Here is a 14,735-nt window from a genome sequence, read left to right as displayed (position 1 = left end):
GTCTCAGCTCAGCAGTGGGGTTCTGTTACCCTAGTATGGAATCTAAAGCTAAATGCAAGCCTCAGAAGGATCAAACTGATCCTAAGTAACTTAACTGCCTGCTAGAACAAAGTCCAACATTCTTCTAAAAGAAATACAAAGCCATCCCACACTAAACAAAGTAAAATCCAAAATGTTGGAATCCAGGCAAAAAATTAGCAGGCCATCCCAAGAAGAAGGAAAATATAAACCATAAATCGGAAGAAATATCAAACAAGCAATAGAAACAGAACCAAAGACGGTGAATTTGCAGGCAAGAACTTTAAAATGACCATTACAAATCTTATGACTATGCTGAAGGATATAAAGGAAAACATGAACAAGATGGAGAACTGGAAGATGTAAAAAAGATCCAAAGAACAAAAGATACAATATCTAAAATGAAAAATACTACAACAGCAGATTAGAAACTCTGGAAGAAAATACCTGTGACCTTGATGGCATATAAATAGAAACTACCAGAAATGAAGTACTGAGAGAAAAGAGACTGGGAAAAAAAATGACCTGTGGGAGGGAATTCCCTGGCGGTCCAGTGGTTAGGACTCCAAGTTTCCACTGCAGGGGCACGGGTTCGATCCCTGGTTGGGGAACTAAGATCTCACGTGCCATGCGGCGCAGCCAAAAAATAAAAAAAGACCTGTGGGACCATATCAGGCATTCTAACACACATGTAACTGGAGTCCAAGAAATGGGGAGGGGGGGGGGAAGTACTCATTTTAAAATCAGTTTATCATAGAGGCCTACTGGAATTGTGACTGAGATTGTACTGAGTCTATAGATCAACTTGGGCATCTTTAAGAACGGACATCTTAAAGACTGCTGAGTTCCCAGTCTGTGAACATGGTATCTTTTCATTTATTTGTGTGCTCTTGAATTTCTCTCAGCAATATTTTGCAGCTTTTATTGTAAAGGTTTTGCACACTTCTGATAATTTTTTTCTAAGCATTTTATGTTTTTGACATTACCTAAGTAGAGTTATGCATTAGTTTCCTGGGGCTCCCATAAAAAAGTGCCACAAACTAGGTGGCTTAGAAATTTATTCTCTCAGTTCTGGAGGATATAAATCCAAGATCCAGGTGTCAGCAGCATTGGTTCCTTCTAGCGGTTGTGAGGAAAAATTTCTTCCGTGCCTCACTCCTGGCTTCTGGTGGTCACTGGCAGTCCTTGGTTTATACATGCATCTCTGCAATCTCTGTCTCTGTCTTCATACGGTATTCTCACCTGTGTCTGTCTGTCTCTTGTCCTTTTCTTATAAGGACACCAGTCATTGGATTTGGGGCGCACTCTAATCCAGCAGGACATCACCTGAGATTATACCTGCAAAGACCCTATTTCCAGATGAGGTCACATTCACACATTCTGGGGATTAGGACTTCAACATCTTTTTGGTAAACATATCTTTTGCGGGAGACACAGTTCAACCCACAACAGGTTTATAAATTTGCTTTTCCAGTTTTTGCAGATATACAGGAATACAGTAGATGTTTCATACGTTGTCTTTGTATCTTGAGATGGTCAACTTGACTTACTAATTCTAAACTTTTTTCTTAAGATCCCCTAGGGATTTTCTATATCCACAGTCTGTCATCTGTGAATAGCGATAGTTTGATTTTTGATTTTTTTCTCTTCCAATTTTTCTGTCCTTTTTTCCCTTTTATTGCCTGATTGCACTGGGTATCTCCTGTACAACGTGGAATTGCAGCTATAAGAGTGAACACCTTGGGGCGTCCCTGGTGGCACAGTGGTTAAGAATCCGCCTGCCAATGCAGGGCACACAGGTTCGAGCCCTGGTCTGGGAAGATCCCACGTGCCGCGAAGCAACGAAGCCCATGTGCCACAACTACGGAGCCTGCGCTCTAGAGCCCGCGAGCCACAACTACTGAGCCCACACACCTAGAGCCCGAGCTCTGCAGCGAAGAGTAGCCCCCGCTCGCCGCAACTGGACAAAGCCCGCATGCAGCAACGAAGACTCGACGCAGCCAAAAATAAATAAATAAAAAATTTAAAAAGTGAACACCTTGCCTTGATGGGATTCAGCAGGGGCAGCACTCAGTATTTCATCATCACGTAGAAAGTTGGCCATAGGTCTTTTGGACATACACCTTGATCAGATTGAGGAAATCCCTTCTATTCCTAGTTTGCTCAGTGTTGGTATCATGAGTGGGTACTAAATCGTGTCATATGCTTTTTCTGCTTCTGTTGAGATGATCCTATGATTTCTCCTCTGGTGAATTAGTTTTGTGGGTCCTGTTTGTTTTTGTTTTATGTCAACCAATCCTGTATTCCTGTAATAAAATTTTCACTTGGTTATAATGTATTATCCATTTTATATTGCTGGATTCAATTTGTTAATATTTTGTTTAGGATTTTTGCCTCTGTGTTCATGAGAGATAGTGGTCTGTCATTTTCTTTCTTGCCTTGTCCTTCTCGGGTTTTGGTGTCATAAAACGAGATGGGGAAACGTTCCCACTTTTTGTTTCCTGAGTGTAAGATTGGTATATGTTTCTTAGATGTTTGGAAGAATTCACCAGTGAAGTCATCTGAGACTGTAATTTTCTTTGTGAAAAGATTTTTAATTACAGATTCAATCTATTTAATGGACATAGAGCTATTTGGGTTTTCTATTCATTATGTCAATTTTAGTAAGTGGTGTGTTTCAAGGATTTTATCCATTTCATCTAAGTTGTCAAATTTATCGGCTTCATAAATTGTTCATAGTATATACTTTTTTATATCTTAGAGATCTACAGTGATGCCCACCTTTCACTCCTGATAATTAGCAATTTGTTTTCTCTTTTATTCTTCATCAGTCATGCTATGGGTTTATCAGTTTTATTACTATTTAAAAGAACTAACTCTTGGCATTGTTGATTTTTGTCTGCTTTCCATTTCACTGATTCTGCTCTTTTATTATTTCCTTCCATTTTCTTTGGGTTTAATTTGCAGGTCTTTCTTTTTATTTTTAAAATTTTATTATTTGGCTGCATCGGGTCTTCATTGTGGCTTGCAGGCTCCAGAGCGTGCGGGCTCAGTAGTTGTGGCGCACGGGCTTAGTTGCCCCACAGCACGTGGCTGGCAACTTAGTCCCCTGACCAGGGATTGAACCTGCGTCCCCTGCATTAGAAGGTGAACTCTTAACCATTGGACCCACCAAGGAAGTCCCTCATTTGCGGTTCTTTTCCTAGCTTCTTGTGATGAGCACTTGGATCACTGAAGTTTAACCTCTCTTCGTTTCTAATATATGCCTTTGGAGCTAATACATTCCCCCTAATCACTGCCTTAGCTGCATTCCATAATTTTTAGCAAGTTGTATTTTCATTTTCAACTCAGTTCAAAATACTTTCTAATCTCCGTTGTGTTTATTTTTCCCATGGATCATTTAGAACTGTGCTGGGAATTTAGTAGTTATCTTTCTGTTACTGAGTCGTGGTTTAATTTCACTGTGGTCAGTGACCATGAATTCAATGGTTAGGTTCTTTGGAGTATGTTGTGACTTGATTTATGGCCCACAGATTTGTCTCTTTTGGAAGCATTCCACGTACACCTGAAAAGAATTATAGTTAACTTCCGTTGGGTGTAACTTAGGTTCTACATATGAAATAAGGCCAAGTAGATAGGTTAAATCTTCGGTATCCTTACTGACTTTTTTCCCTGCTTCTATCAGTTACTGAGAAAGGTATGTTAAAATCTCCAACGATGATTATGCATTTGTCTAGTCCTTTTGCTTTATATTATTAGCTCTACACAAATTTAGGTATATTGTAAATTCCTGATAAATTCACCCTTTTATCATTATGCACTGTTGCTCTTTATTTCTGGTAATATTTTTTGTCTTAAAAGTCCACTGTGTCTGATAATCACTCTCATTTTCTTGGTTAATGTTGGCATGGTGTGTCTTATATTTAAAGTGTATCTTTTCTAATGAGCACACAGGTGAGACTTTCATTTTCATCCAGTATGACAATCACTGTCTTTCAATCAGAGTGTTTGGTCCATTTATTTTTATTTTTATTAACATCTTTATTGGAGTATAATTGTTCTACAATGGTGTGTTAGTTTCTGCCATATAACAAAGTGACTCAGCTATACATATAACCCCATATCTCCTCCCTCTTGCGTCTCCCTCCCACCCTCCATTTATTTTTAATGTAATTACTGATACAGTTGGTTAAGTCTACCATCTTCCAACTGCTTTCTCTTTGTCTCGTCTCTCCTTTATCCCTTTGGTTCTCCTAACTTGTCTTGCTTTGGATTAATAAAAACATTTTTCTGTTCTATTAACTTTCTAATTAGATATTTTCATTACTACTTTAGTGGTTACCCTAGAGATTATGTTTCCTTAGTTCATTAGTCCACCACAAATCAACGCAAAAACCTTACACTTGTATAAATTCATTAAACACTCCCGTCCCTCACCTAGAAAGTTCTTGTGGTCACATGTTTGCATGTTTTAAAACCCTCAAGACATTATTGTTTTAAACAGTCAATATTCATTCATATCTACCCATTCCCATGCTTTTTTTTTTTTTTTTTTTTTAATATTTATTTGGTTGCACCGGGTCTTAGTCGCGGGCTCCTTAGTTGCAGTTTGCCAGCTCCTTAGTTGCGGCACGTGGGCTCCTTAGTTGTGACATGCAAACTCTTAGTTTCAGCATGCATGTGGGATCTATTTCCCTGACCAGGGATCAAACCCGGGCCCCCTACGTTGGAAGCGCGGAGTCTTAACCACTGTGCCAGCAGGGAAGTCCCCATTCCCATGCTCTTCATTCCTTTCTATGTTTGTTTTTATCCAGAATCATCATTTCCCTCTAGCCTGAGTAATTTCCATAGTATACTTTTTTCTTGTCGTACAATCTGCTGGATATAAATTTTTGTTAGCTTGTGTTTGTGTGAATATATCTGCATTATGCCTTTTTTCCTGTATGTCTAGTATTTTTTACCGTATATTGGACTCCGGTTAATATAGTACAAGGTCCTGGCTCTGAAGAAAGCCAGAGTTTGAATTCCTGGATGGCTGTCTGGAAGAGCAGGGCTGTTTCGTTGTGGCCCTGAGATGTCAACTTCACTCCTGAAACGTGGCCCTTGGAGGGCTGCAAAGGAAAACCAAGGTTTTCCAGCCCCTCTAACCCCAAGGGACTCCGCTTCGGAACTGCCACGCTACGGTGGACAGCCGCTGGCAGCTCTGCTCGGCACATCCTGCCTTCCAGCCGCTGTTCCTGCCCCAGGATTCTCGGAGTGAGTCTTATGCTAAGCTTGCACAGTTCAGGGGTCAGCCAAGGATTTGAGGGCTCCCCCTTCTGCAGCTCCCTTCTCTCCGGGAGGTCCCCATCTATTTCCAAACTCCTCCAACTCCTCAGGACAGTGAGACGGAGGCTTCCTGTGACGTTCTAGCACCCACGCTGTACAGACTGATCCCTTCCAGTCGGCTCCTGGAAAGTGGGGTGCGCAGGGAGGATCCTACAGAGGAGTGGACGTCTGAACTACAACTGGAGGAGGACTGACTTAGCCAGCGAGAGGGCGAGCGAGGTTCCAGGCAGGAGGGACAACACATGCACGCAGTGCTGGCCCTGCACCGTGCCAGCAGCTCCTCCACACATTGGGAAGTGGAATGTGGGCTCAGGAGCCAGATGGCCTGGGTTTACATCCTAGCTTTGTCCCCTGCTACTGTGACCTTGGGCAAGTGGCCTTACCCCTCTGTGCCTCACCTTCCACACCTGTGTTGAGGAGGATGGATTGATAGCAGTACTTACCTCCTGCGACTTCTGAGGGTTAGCTTGAGTCACACAGCCCTGACCCCACCAGGACTATGCACGCGGTCCTTGCCCTGCAAGCCTCTCACTTGCCTTCGCCAGGCGCCTGGTTCCTCCCGCCTCACCCCAAGCCCTTCACACCCTGGCTGGAGCTGACACAGGCCGACGGCAGAGTGCTGGGCAGGCTGGACTCCCGCTGACCCTGCCCCTCTGGATGCCTTAACAAACAAACAAACAAACAGGTGACAGACAAACAGTAAGAGTGTCTCTCCTCCCGGCTGGTGTAACTCAGATGGAAATGCTGCCGGGTCCCTGCACCCCAGCCCCCAGAGCACATTCTCAGAGCAGTCGCTGTAGCAAGTGCATTTATTACAAAATTAAGTCATGTGACATAAACACGTTTAAGTTCTGGATATGCGGCACACACTCTTGCAGTGCGGCCTTGTTTCAGTGCAGGCACAGCGCTCAGCTGGTGGGCGTGGGCGCGCTTCCCACGGGCAGCCGCCGCCGCGTCCCAGTGAGCCGCAGCGTCCCCAGGTGCGGCTGGGGCAGGGCTGTCCTGCGGGCCTGGGAGAACCCCACGCCACGTCAGCACGGCCTCGGCCCGACAGCTTGGGACGTCCAACTCCACACCAGAGGCGAGGCTGCGCCCTCCTGGGCACGAATGCTCCCAACCCCACCTCTCCCTCCAGCCCCACCGGAAGTGCCCCCTGACCCAAGGGGGACCAAGGGGAAGGCTCAGAAGCGCCCCCAGCCTGTTCTGGGGGCCCCGCATCCCGATGCTGCGTGCTGGGAGCACCAGCGCGCGCTCACTGGCAGCACTCGGCCACGTGCCGGAAGAGCTCCTCCCCCTGCTCATCGCTGAAGCACTGCAGGCAGTGAGGGCACTGAAGGTCCCCCTGGCCTCTCTGGGTTGCTCCGGGGCTCCCGCCCTCTGCGGGGAGTTCTGGCCGCTGGGATCCCATCCCAGGCCTCCAGCCACCGGGCGCCACAAGCTCCGAAGCGTCAGTCTCTAAGTACCCGGGAGTTTTGCCCCCAGTGTGAATCCGGCAAGAGCCTGGCTCTCGAGGATCCTGGAAAAAAGGCAAAGGGTCAGCTTACGAGGCTGGCCTCAGGCTCCAGCAACTAGAGATACACCTGTTGTGCAGTGGGACTTGCACCTTCGCCTTGCCTGGTGCTGGGGCCCAAATGAGGACGTGCTCCGTGAAAAACCTCCTGCCTGCACTCACAGAGGAACGGGCCCCAGCGGGGCGGGGGGCCGCTCCCCGACCCCGACCCCCGCCGCGGCCCCAGCAGACTCGCCCCACACGCCGCCGTGGAGAGAGGGAGCCTGGCAAACTGCGTCCCTCCTCGGTGGGCGGGGGGGTCTCTGGAGGCAGCAGGGGTGCCCGTGGCACGGCCGACACGCTCGCCCCCAACGTCAGCCCCGAAGCGCCGTGACCCCCGGTGTTCATCACACCTCGTGTGGGAGCCTCAGCCCAGGCGGCGGGACTCTGGCTGCTGGCCCACAGCTTCACCACCACCCACCCCGGGGTGTCGCCCAGGGGCCCAGCAGGAGCAAGTGCTCCCAAAGCTCGACGGCCACAGGCCGCAGCCGAAAGGGGCTCAGAGGCCACTCACTGCACAGGCCCCGGGCCTCGGCAGGCCGGGCCACCCTTCTGTCCACCAGTGGGGTCCACAGCCACGCAGGATGGGGCACTGGGGGTGGCTCCCGCCGCCCCGAGGCCAACCACGAAGGGCGGTTCCGGGGTCAGCTCGGCATCCCCACCCCACCAGGGCGCTAGCCCCCCAGGAGGATGTGTATCGGGTGCTCTGGGCGGACCCAGGGAGGAGCAGGGAAGTGGCATGAGGGTGCCCTGGGTCCTGCAGTGAGAAACCATCAGTTCCCACCCAGGCCAGGCCTCCCAAAAAGCACCCCCTGTGGCGGGACAGCACGGAGCCCAGAGTGAGCTGCGGGGCCTGCCCGCCTGCACGGCCCATCTCCGTGCACGGGGGTTGTGAGCTGGGGGGCGCCAGCAGACGCCTGCAGCCTCAGCGGCTGTGTGTGTGTGACAGGGCGACCAGGGTCCCTGCCGCAGAGCGAGGAGGGGACACGTGTGCACGAAGCTCCCAGTAGGGAGCCCGAGGCCCAGGACGTGCCCTCTGGGTGCAGGACAGGCCCGACAGCCACCCCTGAAGTCACACGCCACCACGCCAATGTCCTCTATAGACACACATGGTACAACAGGGAGGTTTTCTGCCACCAGGCCCCAGGCACCGGGCACGGTGGCTCTGCCCGGAGCACAGAATCAGGGTCTCGGCAGACGCAGAAGGGCTTGAAACCGATGAAAGAAACACGAAGAAAACGCCCAGCCTGGACCGGAGGAGATGGGCCTCCATTCTACCTGTTTCCAGGGTACCTGGCGCTGCAGCAAGGCCACCCGTTCCTCCAACTCCTGGATCCGACTCTGAGCCCGCTCCCGGTCGACCCTCTCCGACGTGAAGTCGTCCTTGTACGCGAGGATCTGTGAGGAGACAGACACTCGGCCATCAGACGGCAGCGCCTATTCTGCTCAGACGGAGAAAGCCCCCCAGCGCCTCCCAGCGCCCGGCCCCGGGGCGGGGGGCACCTGCTGCTCCAGCATCTGCACCCGCTCCAGCGCGGCGTCCCGGGCCCTCCTCGCGGCCGCCAGCTCCCGCCTCGCTTCTGCACAGTCGTTGATTTTCTCCTCCAACTGTGTGTTGAGCCGGGAGATCTCCTTCTTCATCAGCTCGGGCGGGGAGGGCCCCTCAGCCTCGAGGGGGGCCTGCAGCCCCCTCAGCTGTGCGTGAAGCCCCCTCACGTACTCGTCCCTGCTGGCGTCGTAGCGCTGCCACTTGGCATTGAGGTCTTCCACCTGAGGAGGCCGGAAAGCTCACGGTGACGGCGGCTGAGAACCTGCTCTCGAGCCAACCTGAACTGTGAAGCTATTCACTAGCAACAAGGAGCAGAGTGAGTTTCCCCTTAAATGAAGGTTGCCTCAGGGGACTTCCCTGGTGGCACAGTGGTTAAGAATCCGCCTGCCAATGCAGGAGACACGGGTTCGAGCCCTGGTCCGGGAAGATCCCACATGCCGCAGGGCAACTGAGCCCGTGCGCCACAACTACTGAGCCTGCACTCTAGAGCTCGCGAGCCACAACTACTGAGCCCGTGTGCCACAGCTGCTGAGGCTGTGAGCCACAACTACTGAAGCCTGCATGCCTAGAGCCTGTGCTCCGCAACAAGAGAAGCAACAGCAGTGAGAAGCCCACACACTGCAACGAAGACCCAACGCAGCCAAAAATAAATACATTAATTACTTTTTAAATAAATAAATAAAAGGAACGAAGGCCAAAAAAAAAAGAGTTGCCTCAGTTCGCTCTGTGCAGAGGGGACACTAGGACGTGGCGACGATGGCCACAAACAACCGCCGTAGACAGAAGCGGACTTGGTACAATTTCCCACCGTAAAAGCTATACTTGATAGTAATTCTTTTTTTTTTTTAAGTATTTTTTTAAACGTTTCTTTAATTAATTAATTTATTTATATTTATTTTTGGCTGTGTTGGGTCTTCGTTTCTGCGCGAGGGCTTTCTCCAGTTGCGGCGAGCGGGGGCCACTCTTAATCGCGGTGCGTGGGCCTCTCTCTGTCACGGCCTCTCCCGTTGTGGAGCACAGGCTCCAGATGCGCAGGCTCAGTAGTTGTGGCTCACGGGCTTAGTTGCTCCGCGGCATGTGGGATCTTCCCAGACCAGGGCTCGAACCCGTGTCCCCTGCATTGGCAGGCAGATTCTTAACCACTGCGCCACCAGGGAAGCCCGATAGTAATTCTTGTACCTCATTTGTCCACGTGAATTAACTTGGGGGCCGGAGAATGACAAGCGAGAAGTTCTGCACGTCCTTTTAGGCAAATATGTCGGGCCTCTAGGAACTGCGTGGATCAGCCAAAGTGGCCTGAGGGCAGGGGCAACCCCTGGGCACAGCCGAGGAGAGGACCCTCATCTGCGGGCCATGAGGGGAAAGTTCTTCCCGAGTGACATCTAACAGACACTCACGTGAGTCACCTTCTGCTTCAACAGTCGATTCTCCTCCCGTAACTTCTCAACAACCGCGTGGACAGAGCCGTCCCCATCTGCACACGCTGGCTGCATAAGAAAGGGACAGAGAGCAGACACCGTGTCACCGAACGTGACTGTCGTGTGCGGCAAGAGGGTAGGAAGGCACACCTGGGGGCTGAGGTTGCAGATGGTCACTGCAGCCCGCACTGCGGCAGGTGGGACGGAGATAGGAAAGGACGTGCCCCTTCCCGAAGGTGGGGGAGGGGTGGTCCTCACCCCATCCAAGCCCACCCCACGCTGGGGCCAAGCCTCGCACAATCTTCTCATGCCTGAGACTTTCCATCATCACGGGAGTCGGGAGGGCAGGAAGCTTAATCTCACCGTCCACCAGAGAACCTTCCAGCCCAGGGCCACAGGGCCGCCAGGAGCAGGCCCGGCCAGGGACCCGGCTCCCTCCCTCTGAGCCCGCCACGCTGTCATGTCATGTCACGCAAGCAGGGTTAACCTCAGTGATTCTGTACACGGCAGTCCACCCATGCCTCACGCGGGGTCTCGGGAGTCATGCCTAGAAACCCACGTGCCAAACCAGCCCTAATGGCGGTGGGCAGAACTAGCCGAAAAGTCCATCTGAATCCTAGAAATTCAGTGCATTTAACAGTACAGTGGGCTGTATGCTGGTGACGTTATTTTTGAGAATTCCCCTCGAATGACAAAGGAACTACATGTCCTAACCCAGCGGGCATCGGGAAACCCCGGTGACTCAGCCGAGTCCAGGGCTGAGAAGTGACGCCGATTTAGAGCCTGTTAAGAGCCCCGGCCCCACCCCTCCCCAGGCCAAACACGACCTGCGGCTGTGTTCAAGTCCCCAGAGGGAAATGACACAGTGACTCAAAATCAGACGAGAACACAGCCTGCCCCCAGAGAGCACTGTGGTATCTGAAATATGCCTGTGTGCTTTCTGAGGTTCCCTTTTCGTGGAATCCACCCGCGGAGACGGGCAGCTCTCAGACGGAGGTTCTCCCCAGCAGGCTTCCCAGTGGGGCTGCTGCTAAGGGGCTGGAGGGCCTGTTCGCCCCTCCCCCGCGTTTCTGAGTCAACCTGGTTGCAGCCTCAGAGGATCAGAGAACTGCCTGGAAAAGACCCCACGAGAGTAACCTGCGCTGGGCGGGGCAGGGTGTGCACTGCGTGCCGGGACGGGGTGGAATCAGACAGGCAGGGAAGGCGGCCTCGGCCGGAGCTCCCAACACCCCCAGCCAGGAGCCCCCTGGTCTCCCAGGTAGGGAATTCCTGATGCTGAAACCCCCGCTGTCCCCTCCCCGACCAGACCGCATACACAGCCACAGCCCAGATCCACCCAGTCCTGGAGGCCCCCAGCCCCGCCCCCTTCCCCTGGCCCCGCCCCCTGGCCCCTGCCCGGCTCCCTCCCTGCTGGCCCCACCCTGCCTAGGGCCTGGCCAGGGGTCACAGTGCCTAGTACACAGAAGGGCTCCGTGTCCTCCCTTCACTGACGCGGGTCCCCGCCCTGCAGGAGGCCCCGGAGAGGCCAGCCCTGCTCAGACACGTGGAGCCCTCCCCCACCCCGGCCCGGCCCGGCCCGGCCCAGCCCGATTCCTCACGGTGTTTGGGGCCTGGCACTGCACCTGCGGCCTTTGGAGGCGCTGCCCCTCGCCTGCCTGCACGTGTGCCAGCACCTGCTCAGGATACCCCTCCCGCCCCTGCTCTGCCTGCTTCGTCCTCAGAGAAGGCTGATGAGACCACAGTGCCATCTCCCCACGGGGACCAGGGTCAGCTGCAGGTCTGGGGGTGGCAGCTGGTGACGCAGGCCACCTGCTTCCCTGTCACGTTCTGCACCTTCCACCGTGCTAGAAGAAATCCCCGGATGGGTGGGCTTTGCTGCAACCCTATGGAGAGCAGGGGGGGCCCTGGGCGACCCGACCTCCACGACGGCTGAGGGATCCTGAGGCGCGAGACGAGGCCTCCTGCTGCACCCCGGTCCTCATCGTGGTGTGCTGACACCATGGCCTACCTCAGGGCTCCTCTCCCCCGCGTCCCCCTGTGTGCGCTGGCGTTCATCCAGACACTTGGCCAGATGCTGGCACATGTGGGCGGTGGCAGCCAGAGTCCTCCGCAGCTGATGGGTCTCGTCGGCCAAGGAGCGGCACAGAATGTCGCTGGCGGCCCGGGCCCGCCCCCTCTGTGCTGCGCTTCTCCTCAGCAGGGCCACTTCCTTCTCCTGCTCCTGCTCCGGCTGGCTCATCAGCTGCTGCGTCTCCCTCTCTTTTTCTTCTAGTTGCTTGGAAAGTCTCTCGATTTCCTAAGGGGAAGATTTAAAAGCACAGTTGATTTGACTAAAAGAAGCACTATCAGGAACAAACATTCATAGAGCAGAAGAAAGTCCGGCACAGACACCCATCAGTAGGTAATAAATGCGCTCATTTGGAGGTTGGCTTCTGAATGAATAATTAACTTTGGAGTTTTCAGCCCATAAAGTTCTATCTGAAACTTCATCTAAAATTCTATTTTCATGAGCAAATTCATAATGTTACATTTTACATCATCAAATTACTAAGTGTGGCAATTCCAAATACTTCTTGATGGGAAGGGTAGAAACTCCACTGCAGTGGGTAGCCCCCCAAAAGATATGCCCACGCCCTAACCCCCGATACTTGGGAATGTGACTTTATTTAGAAATAGGGTCTGTGAAGATGCAGTTAGCTAAGATGAAGTCATACTGGATTAGAATGGACTCTAATCCAATGACTAGTGTCCTCATAAGAAGAAGGAAACATGGACACAGACACAGAAGAAGGCCACGTGTCGACAGAGGCAGAGACTGGAGTGATGTGTCCACAAGCCAAAGAACACCAGGGATGCCCACAGCCACCGGAAGCTGCAAGAGAAAAAGAAGGGCCCTCCCCCAGAGCCTCGGAGGGAGCACGTCTCTGCCAGCGACACCCTGATTTTGGGCTTCTGGCCTCTAGAACAGCAAAAGATGAAGCATCTGTTGTTGTAAACCACCCAGTTTATGGTACTTTTGTTACAGCAGTTCTAGGAAACTAATATACCCAACCCCAATTAATTTTTTTTAAAAAGTCCTTAAAATTACAATTTGCTTTAAACCCAGCCTTAGTTTTGTGCTTTCCCATTTTCAAAGTAATCTCCAGCATAAACAGTACATAAGGGAGGTAAAGCAGGATGAACCAGTCCATCCTACAAATGAAAAAACAGCTTCAGAAAAGTCAGGGTTTAGCCTGCGCTCCACGTGAGGAAGTGGCAGGAGAAGGATCTGGGCTCCACTCGGGGAAGTGCTCAAGCTCACCTCCTGCGTGCTCACGAGGAGGGATGGACACCAGGAACCGAGAACCTTCTTACCACAGTGGAATGGAATACAGGGCCATATTACTAACGGAACCCTGAATTACTACTCTCTTAACTGCTTTAAAACAAAAACATGGGCTTCCCTGGTGGCGCAGTGGTTGAGAATCTGCCTGCCGATGCAGGGGACACGGGTTCGAGCCCTGGTCTGGGAAGATCCCACATGCCACAGAGCGACTAGGCCCGTGAGCCACAATTACTGAGCCTGCGCGTCTGGAGCCTGTGCTCCGCAACAGGAGAGGCCGCGATAATGAGAGGCCCGCGCACCGCGATGAAGAGTGGCCCCCGCTCTCCGCAACTGGAGAAAGCCCTCGCACAGAAACGAAGACCCAACGCAGCCATAAATAAATAAATAAATAAAATTTAAAAAAAAAAAATTAAAAAAAAAAAAACAAACAAAAAAAAACAAAAACATGTGCATGGTTATAAAAAATTCAAACATACAGAGGGAAATCAAATGAAAACTTAAATTCCTCTCTCCCACCAGCTCCTCTGCCCCCAGCTTCACTCTCCAGAGGCAACTACTCACTATTTGGGCACAGACCTTTCCAGAGTGTTTATAAGCATCTATAACACATGTATTTTTACACAAACGGATGCTACCACACTGTTCGGCACCTTGCTTTTTTCCTCCTTAGCAATATACCTTATTCCACAGCAGCACAGAACCTGCCTTGTTCTTTTCAACCACAGCCTGGGGCTTCACGACAGATTCCAGATTTACGGAACACACACCTCCAGCTGGCTGCTTCCTTGTGCCCTTATGCAAATACAGCCACGGGATAAATGCCCAGAAGTCACATGGCTGGGATTGTTTTTAAGACTGGGGTTAAGAAATAATTGGTGGGATGGACCTAGAGATTATCATACTAAATAAAGTCAGAAAGAGAAAGACAAATACTGTATCGTATCACTTTATATGTGGAATCTAAAATATGGCACAAATGAACTTATCTACGAAACAGAAACAGACCCACAGACGTAGAGAGCAGACTTGTGGTGGCCAAGGGGGAGGTCAGGTGGGGGAGGGATGGATTGGAAGTTTGGGATTAGCAGGTGCACATTATTATATAGAGAATGGGTAAACAACCAGGTCCTACTGGATAGCACAGGGAACTATATTCAATATCCTGTGATAAACCATAATGAAAGAGAATACAAAAAAGAATGTATATATGTACGTGTGTGTGTGTGTGTCAGTGAATCACTTTGCTGCATAGTAGAAATTAATGCAACATTGTAAATCAACTACACCTCAACAAAATAAATCAATAAAACAAAAAAATACTCAGGAACACAGCCCATCTCCGGATCCCAGCCTTGCTCCCTGGGCCCAAACCCACATCCCCGAGGCAAGGGCTGCCCCCACGCTCCTGCACCCGAACACCCCGTGCGTCTGTGGTAACCAGTCCATGGACAAGCCCAGCATGTGACCGAATCACTCCAACCAGGTGACCCAGAAAACATTCTGCAAACCTCGCCCCCTCTCAGGGAATTTTTTTTTTTTTTTTTTTTT

General features: G+C 51.3%; 1 protein-coding gene across 10 annotated transcripts in view; it reads right to left on the bottom strand.

The window, feature by feature from the left end:
- TNIP2 (TNFAIP3 interacting protein 2) overlaps positions 1–14,735 on the bottom strand; it is a 72,039-nt gene that overhangs the window by 25,993 nt on the left and 31,311 nt on the right. For 4 of the 10 annotated variants that reach the window (XM_082390945.1, XM_082390948.1, XM_082390950.1 and 1 more), the window contains exons 2-5: positions 11,871–12,158; positions 9,842–9,931; positions 8,399–8,665; positions 8,174–8,293 (exon numbers count right to left, since the gene is read on the bottom strand). In XM_082390945.1, coding sequence (XP_082247071.1) covers positions 8,174–8,293; positions 8,399–8,665; positions 9,842–9,931; positions 11,871–12,158 — 765 coding nt within the window. Of the gene's footprint in view, positions 1–4,276; positions 6,008–6,137; positions 6,863–8,173; positions 8,294–8,398; positions 8,666–9,841; positions 9,932–11,870; positions 12,159–14,735 lie in introns of those variants that run through there. The other 6 variants (XM_082390946.1, XM_082390949.1, XM_082390951.1 and 3 more) reach the window with 4 other exon arrangements.

The sequence above is a fragment of the Balaenoptera borealis genome, assembly GCF_965194805.1.
Source record: "Balaenoptera borealis genome assembly, chromosome: 4".
Lineage (NCBI taxonomy): Eukaryota > Metazoa > Chordata > Mammalia > Artiodactyla > Balaenopteridae > Balaenoptera > Balaenoptera borealis.
The sequence above is the reverse complement of the archived record's forward strand: the minus strand, read 5'-3'. Positions and strand labels throughout refer to the sequence as shown.